This window comes from Brienomyrus brachyistius, chromosome 24, assembly GCF_023856365.1.
Source record: "Brienomyrus brachyistius isolate T26 chromosome 24, BBRACH_0.4, whole genome shotgun sequence".
In the NCBI taxonomy this organism is placed as follows: Eukaryota; Metazoa; Chordata; class Actinopteri; order Osteoglossiformes; family Mormyridae; genus Brienomyrus; species Brienomyrus brachyistius.
In genome coordinates, this window is record NC_064556.1 from 6731507 (window position 1) to 6739843 (window position 8337).

Below are 8337 nucleotides of genomic sequence, written 5' to 3' on the forward strand. Positions count from 1 at the left end.
GTATATGAAACAAAGCAGACTTGAGGGGTGTCTGGGGGCTGGACATGGCAGAAAGACATTTCACAAGTTTAAACGTTAAAACTCTGTGCAGGAATTTTGCTTTTGAAGCCAAGAATCGCGATTTGCAATTTTAGGACAACACCAGTGCTGGACTGCTAAATAATGACGATGGGGGGGGGGGGGGGGGGGGGGTTTAGGGAAGGGGGGGGGGGTTGTTCCGGGGCACCAACGGCCTCTCTCCAGGTCCAGGCAGAGCGGAAGGCTTTGGAGATAACCTTCACGGTTTGGCGGTGACGGTGCGGGGGACAGGCCGGCTTAGAGGTTTTACGGCGAGGAGCTGATTGCAAGGGAACGGAGCGTTTTCAGACTCACGTTAATTACAAAAAAAGTAATTGTGCTTTAACTATCGAAATTTAATTATACCAAGCAATGCAGTTCCCCTAAATTCCTCCTATGGGCTTGGCACTGCAGGCTCGTCTGACATTTAATTTCCCTTGTTTTTCATTAGTGTTTTTTTTCCCCCCTTCTTGCACTAAAAAACTTGAAGCTGAACAGACCTGACTAACGAGGTCTATGGCAGCAAGTGCCGTGGTGGCGATGCGGGATCCGTCTGACCCCTGGAGGAAGCGCGGAATAGCGGCAGCGGGAACAGCAGCCCCGGGTGATGAGTGGCCTCCATCCACCACGGAATTCACGACTCCCCACCCCATCGACCTGTAGCTGCACTCTGCGTTCGATGGCATAGCCGCTCCTACATTTCTCCATGCCCATTCTCATTCTCCCTACTCAAAACTGCAGGTGTCATCAAAGACTCCACAGCTGCTCGCATACCGGTATTTACTAGACCCCGACTATGGCGGGGGGGAGACACAGTCAGCCATTCAGAACCACTCTCTGTAAAACCAGCCACGTCAGTCGCTGCATCGACCACCTGAGGATCCCCTCTGAGCTACCCGTCGAGAAAATAAGGGGCAGCACTATAAAAAGGTGGTGCAGCGGCAAAGGATAGTGCGTAAGAAAGAGGAGGTGCAGCGGCAAAGGATAGTGTGTAAGAAAGAGGAGGTGCAGCGGTAAAGGATAGTGCGTAAGAAAGAGGAGGTGCAGTGGCAAAGGATAGTGCGTAAGAAAGAGGAGACGCAGCGGCAAAGGATAGTGCGTAAGAAAGAGGAGACGCAGCGGCAAAGGATAGTGCGTAAGAAAGAGGAGATGCAGCGGCAAAGGATAGTGCCTAAGAAAGAGGAGGTGCAGCGGCAAAGGATAGTGCGTAAGAAAGAGGAGACGCAGCGGCAAAGGATAGTGCATAAGAAAGAGGAGGCGCAGTGGCAAAGGATAGTGCGTAAGAAAGAGGAGGCGCAGAGGCAAAGGATAGTGCGCAAGAAATAGGAGGTGCAACGGCAAAGGATAGTGTGCAAGAAAAGGAGGCGCAGCGGCAAAGGATAGTGCATAAGAATGAGGAGGCCAGTGGCAAAGGATAGTGCGTAAGAAAGAGGAGGTGCAGCGGCAAAGGATAGTGCGTAAGAAAGAGGAGGTGCAGCGGCAAAGGATAGTGCATCATTCGATTCCATCTTCCTTGGCTCCATATAATTTTAATTTTATTTGATGTTAATACTTTAATCTCATGAATCTTGCCATTTATTGTTCACTATCACCATCGGCTTATCGTCTGTAATCTGCCCCCTCATTCCAGCCTGAGAGACCCCGCAGTATGGCTGGCGCTGCGTTCTCACCCGATGTTGCCACCGTGGTTTCATTCAAATGTGGCAGAAAGTGTGTCAGCGGGGGGGGGGGGGGGGGCTGGGTGTGTAGTGGGGAGTGGTGGGGAGCCCGCCACCGGGAGCCTGTCTGCCCGCCCGCTTTCATCCTCGACCACGTGACGTGCGGCAAATTATATTTCCTTCTTGCATTCCCAGCGAACTCTTTAGCCTGATCGCTGGTAACTCTGCGACGCACGTTATTTATGTGTCGGCCTACTTCTGTGAAGGGGGGGGTACGGTTCACGTGCCGGTGTACACGCCCCGAATCTTTTCGCACGTGATCACAAAGATGGGTTATCAAGTCACATGTTTGGGGGAAAGGTGTCCAGGGGCAACGTCCTCATGATGGTCTCCTCCATACTGACTAAAAAGATAAAAAAAAAACAACATGTGCCGCAAGAAACAGATGCACGGTGGCAGCCGCTTCCCGCCAAAATGAAGCCGGAATGAAAGAGAATACAGGAGGCTTTCAAAGGCGTGCTGATCAAACCGAATCCGTTAAAAGTCATTAAAAAAAGCGGGAACATCAATAAAACAAACAGAGAGTCCCAGCAGTCATGCGGTACGATGCCCCCGACGATGTAGTGGCGCTCAGGGACAAAGATGCTGCCTTCCACACAATGTTTGTGTGCTGCGTGCTTTTCTTTTTTTAAATGAAGTGTTATAAATAACTCGGCAGCTTTTCCCTTTCAGTCGCATGCAGATGACATTTCCGGTACCATGGGAGGAACCGAAAAACGGAACCCGAATCTCATTCTTTCACTCACGATATCAAATGAAGATTTTACACTGAGTCAGTGTTGTTTTACGCTGCAACATGCAGGCGAGAAGGGGCGGGGAATAGGGGGGCGATCGAGGTCGCCGTAATGATCAAAAGCAAACAGCGAGGTCATGCGTGCCGCGCTTTTCACGGCCAGCCCGGCCCGGCCCGTGTTTCCAGTGCTTTCCGCGAGGCGTCGCCGGGGCCTGCGCCCCCCCATCTTCGGAGTGGCGTCGAACGGCGGCGAGGCTGAGAAGCGCTGACGACGGCGTCCCGACACTCAGCTGTTGACTGCTGACGGATGAGTAATTACACTCCGCTAATTACATTTCAATATCCGCCTTTGAAGTCGGCTGTTTTGTGTAAGAACTCTATTCTTATCTTCTATCACTGAAAAAAAACCTATTGCCCTACTTTTCTCCACCCTCTTTTCCCCCCCTGTGCCCCCTCCCCCTGCTCCCACAATTCCCTGTCTGGAGTCTTTAGAAGTTCTCGCCCTCTCAGAAGATCAAAGCGCAGAGAAATTAAATTCCTTCCCCAAACGCATGAGAGCGGTACATCCCCGGACAGAATGAGCCTTATCGGGGCACAAACATTTTTTCTTAGATTTGTCTCACCAGAACCTGCAGGACCCGACCCCCCCCGTATATTGTGAGGCACACCCTGTACCTCCCTCCTTATCCTCCGCTGGGTTATTTATGTCACCATGGACTCAAACACCTCACTCTCTCCCTCTTCAGCAAGCTTTTACCTGCATCACTAGGCAAATAGAAGCAAAAGCATAAATGTGTCTGCTGGGGGGGGGGGGGGGGTAGCCAACCCGCCCCAGCCCACCAAGTATTAAATTGCACACAAAAGGCTGGTGGTGGCAGGGGAGTGAAGGTAAGCTCTCCATCTGACGTGCATGCTTAAGAACAACAATATAAATGGTCAGGGATGTGGGGGGGGATCTGCTGCACCCCTCTGGGGGGAGTATAGTTTGGGCAGAGACCCCACAGAGCTAAGGAGCTTGGAAGCAGGCCTCACCACTGATGATTCACCGGCCTCCGAGGACGGCGCTCACCGTTACTCATTCGTGTCACCTTCGCCGCTTAATCTAATTATCTGAAAAGTCACATAATAACCTTTATCTCACTCCTTGTCATGAACTGGGGGGGTGGGGGGCACCGCACCCCCCCACACACACACCTACACACCCGACAAACTTGCCGGCGAAAGTCAAATCTCCCTGGCAGTCGAAGTTAAAGAAGCTAACCCGTTGTTAGCCTCTTCCCGGCGTTAAAGCTCACACTGGGTGCCACTCCTACGGTGACAGGCTGACGGGGCACCTGTGCCACTGTCCGCCAGCCCCACAGACGGCCATCCCGGCTAATTAGAGCCCTCTGATGGGAAGCCGGAGCCCACGAAGCCCCGTGACGAGCGCGGCCCGTGCCTGGGGGGGGGGGGGGGGGGGGGGGGGGGGCAGCTCCACATGGCTAGCAGAACTCAGCTTGGCATCCTGTCACCCCTGTGGGGACTGTGGGCCACCAGATCGTCCTGCGCTGCCATGATCCGGATGCTGAGCGCCTGTGCGTGCAAGGTTCACATACACACACACACACACACACACACACGCATCCGCACACACACAGGTATACCTAAATCAACACAGTCCGCTTTCACCGTCTTTTAAAATATTAAAAATAGCAGTAAACATTCGGAAAAGTTTAACAAAAGTAAAAAACAACAGATACTGAAAGACAGTGAAAATAATTCTCTACAGAAAGATCTTAAATGGAAGAAATGTAATTAAAGTTGTCTGTCCCTCTCTGTCTTGTTGTCCTTGCACTGTCTCTCCTGCTCGGTCTCAAAGAAAAAAACCTTCACTTAGAAGTTCTCTTGGCTCGACTGAGATCGTTAGGTATTTGAGCCGCAGTGTGCATGTTGAGTGCAAGTGTGTTTGGTATTTGAGCTGAGGTGTGTTGGTTATTTGAGCAGAGGTGCGTGGGTTATTTGAGTGAAAGTGTGCGGGTAATTTGACTGGAGGTGTGCGGGTAATTTGAGCCGAGGTGTGTGGGTTATTTGAGTGGAGGTGTGTGGGTATTTTGAGCCGAGTTGTGCGGGTAATATGAACCAAGGTGTGCGTGTAATTTGAACCGAGGTGTGCGGGTAATATGAACTAAGGTGTGCGGGTTATTTGTGTGGAGGTGTGCGGGTAATTTGAGCTAGGGTGTGTGGGTTATTTGAGCGGAGGTGTGCAGGTCATTTGAGCTGAGGTGTGCTGGTTTTATGAACCACGGTGTGCAGGTTATTTGAGCGGAGGTGTGCGGGTAATCTGAGCTGAGGTGTGTGGGTTATTTGAGCTGAGGTGTGCGGGTTATTTGAGTGAAGGTGTGCGGGTAAATTGATCCGAAGTGTGTGGGTTATTTGAGCTGAGGTGTGCGGGTTATTTGAGTGAAGGTGTGCGGGTAAATTGATCCGAGGTGTGTGGGTTATTTGAGTTGAGGTGTGCGGGTTATTTGAGCTGAGGTGTGTGGGTTATTTGAGTGAAGGTGTGCGGGTAAATTGATCCGAGGTGTGCGGGTTATTTGAGCTGAGGTGTGCGGGTTATTTGAGTGAAGGTGTGCGGGTAAATTGATCCGAGGTGTGCGGGTTATTTGAGCTGAGGTGTGCGGGTTATTTGAGCTGAGGTGTGCGGGTTATTTGAGCTGAGGTGTGCGGGTAAATTGATCCGAGGTGTGCGGGTTATTTGAGCTGAGGTGTGCGGGTTATTTGAGCTGAGGTGTGCGGGTTATTTGAGCTGAGGTGTGCGGGTTATTTGAGCTGAGGTGTGCGGGTTATTTGAGCTGAGGTGTGTGGGTAAATTGATCCGAGGTGTGCGGGTTATTTGAGCTGAGGTGTGCGGGTTATTTGAGCTGAGGTGTGCGGGTAAATTGATCCGAGGTGTGCGGGTTATTTGAGCTGAGGTGTGCGGGTTATTTGAGCTGAGGTGTGCGGGTTATTTGAGCTGAGGTGTGTGGGTAAATTGATCCGAGGTGTGCGGGTTATTTGAGCTGAGGTGTGCGGGTTATTTGAGCTGAGGTGTGCGGGTAAATTGATCCGAGGTGTGCGGGTTACGTAAAGCAGTCAGCTGGCTCTGACCTGGCTGCAGAGTTTCTCCTGATTACCGCAGCCGTCAGCCTGACACACTTACGTGCTGTGGAGGTAGCACGGTTCACGGCGCTGTCCCCCCCCCCCCCCGAGGGTCTCCTAACAGCATGCTCACACTCCCCATCACCAAGTAATCAATTCTAATAACATCACATTAAAAAAAACAGCACATTAAAAATCATACCCTGCACACAAAACCCTTACAATCATCCTTCACTAAAGGTACCGGTATGTTATCAAAATACTAATTTACATGCTTTTCTGTAATTCAGTTTAAAGCATTCATGTATCTTGCTTCCTTGTATCTGTAAAAATATATGCATTGCACATGATTAAATATACATTTTTGTTAAACGTATATTAAATATATATAAATAAGTATACATATAGCGTTTCAATGGCACAGCTCTTGATCGTGGGCTGCCCTACTCCCAGGTTCAGGCTCCCGTACGATCTGCTAAAGCCATCTCCCACCGCTCCTCCATCCCCTCACGCACCGGAGCATCCCGGGGCCTCGCCAGGGTCGGCGACCGGGAAACTCACTGGCAGCTACCGGTCACACAAAGTAGCAAAGCCACAGGAAACCCGCAGAAAATCAGCCAAAAAGAGTGGGGCGGGCACCACAGAAGGCGTCTCCCGGCAGGTGAGACTGGACCGTAAATAAGAGACTTTTTTCATCTGCCAGTGATAAATAATAAAAGAGACGAACCCCTAGAGAGCCCCTCCGCGAGTTCAGCCCTCCCGCCCTGCACCGCTCGGAGCCCCGCTTACCTTTCCGCTTCTCCATGCCGCGCTCCGTCTGTAATCCTGCCTCGCCGTGCCTCACTGCACCCCTCCGTGGGAATGCTGCATCCACACGTGGAGTGACACCACAGCTCAGTGCTGGCGGGACCCCCCCCTCAGAGCCCGAGTGCCCAACGAAACACCCACACGGACGGCGGCGGCAATAGCGGAGCGAGTGTGCTCTCAGACGCGCGGTGCGCAGTCACTGGTCCAGATCGCTGCCTCGCTCCCAAGTCCCCCCTGCAGCCCCCCCATTTTGCCTCGCTGCAGAGCTAAGTGGTGGAGGGAGCAGGGGCAGAGCCTCAGAGCCTCGGCACGGCACGGCACTAGCAAGTGCAGTGCTCTCAGTGCAACTGGGGGTCTGAGATGAGGGCGATGCTCTGGAGGACAGGCTCGTCTCCCTCATGCCTGCATCTCTCTGTCCATTTATAGTCTCTCCCTCCCTGTCCTCTCTTGCTCTCTCTCTGTCGCTCCCTGTCCTCTGCCTGTTTTCTCTTGCCATTTCCCACTCTCTCTCTGTCCTCTCCATGTCTCTCAGGCCTCTCCCAGTCTCTTTCACCCTGTCTCTTGCTGTCCTCTCCCTGTCCCTCTGTCCTCTCCCTGTCCCTCTGTCCTCTCCCATTCTCTCCCTCCAGTTTCCCCATCTATGTCTCTCCCAGTCTCTCCCTCCTTGTCCTCTCTCATTCTCTCCCTGTTCTCTCCCTCCTGTTTCCCCATCTATGTCTCTCCCACTCTCTTCCTCCCTGTCCTATGCCAGTCTCTTACTGTCTCTCCCTGTCCTGTCCCAGTCTCTATTTGTATTCTCCCAGTCTGTCCCTCCCAGTTTTCCCCCGTCCTCTCCCAGGTTCTTCTTGTCATTTCCCAGTCTTTCCCTGTCGTCTTCCAGTCTGTCCCTCCCTGCTGTTTCCCAGTCTCTCCCTTCCAGTCCTCTCCCAGTTTCTCCCTGTCCTCTCCCAGTTTTTTCCTGTACTTTCCCAGTCCATCCCTGCCCTCTCCCAGTCTCTCCCTCCCTGTCCACTCCCAATCTGTCCCTATATGTCTCTCCCTCGCTGTCCTCCCCCTGTCTCTCTCTCCCTGTCTGTCCCTCCCTGCTGTTTCCCAGTCTCTCCCTCCCTGTCCACTCCCAATCTGTCCCTATATGTCTCTCCCTCGCTGTCCTCCCCCTGTCTCTCTCTCCCTGTCTGTCCCTCCCTGCTGTTTCCCAGTCTCTCCCTCCCTGTCCACTCCCAATCTGTCCCTATATGTCTCTCCCTCGCTGTCCTCCCCCTGTCTCTCTCTCCGTCTGTCCCTCCCTGCTGTTTCCCAGTCTCTCCCTCCCTGTCCACTCCCAATCTGTCCCTATATGTCTCTCCCTCGCTGTCCTCCCCCTGTCTCTCTCTCCCTGTCTGTCCCTCCCTGCTGTTTCCCAGTCTCTCCCTCCCTGTCCACTCCCAATCTGTCCCTATATGTCTCTCCCTCGCTGTCCTCCCCCTGTCTCTCTCTCCCTGTCTGTCCCCGTCGTTCTCTCCCGGCATGTCAGTACTGTTTTTATGTAAGGGGTCCAAGAGGACGCAACATTGACTCGTTCTGTATTTCTTACACTAGGCCACTGCCATTGTGTTTGTGCTGTTTAGACAGGTGGGCACACGGGTACACAGACGTGTACACATAGATGCCAGCAGACACCTTTTCACACACACACAGTCACACAGATACCACTACACTGTCAATCTGCTTCCATTCCTTCCCCTCTTGTACCCTTCGCTACCTCAGTTATTGCAGGTGATAAGAGTAAACAGCAGTTCACATCGGTCAGGTAATTCCAACCTAATTATCAGCAAGACATTTAGGAGGAAACTTTAAGGAGATTAAGTAGGCAGTCACACTGCACTGGACTAGAACTGAATATGATGAAATATGGTTGTCATAGGA

General features: G+C 52.3%; 1 protein-coding gene across 1 annotated transcript in view; it reads right to left on the reverse strand.

Moving 5' to 3' along the window:
• LOC125720018 (teneurin-2-like) overlaps nt 1–6907 on the reverse strand; it is a 73833-nt gene extending 66926 nt beyond the window's left edge. The window contains 1 exon segment of the mRNA XM_048994952.1: nt 6415–6907. Within this exon segment, the coding sequence (XP_048850909.1) occupies nt 6415–6430 (16 nt within the window). The 5' untranslated portion in view covers nt 6431–6907.
• Between the last annotated feature and the right edge of the window lie 1430 nt (nt 6908–8337).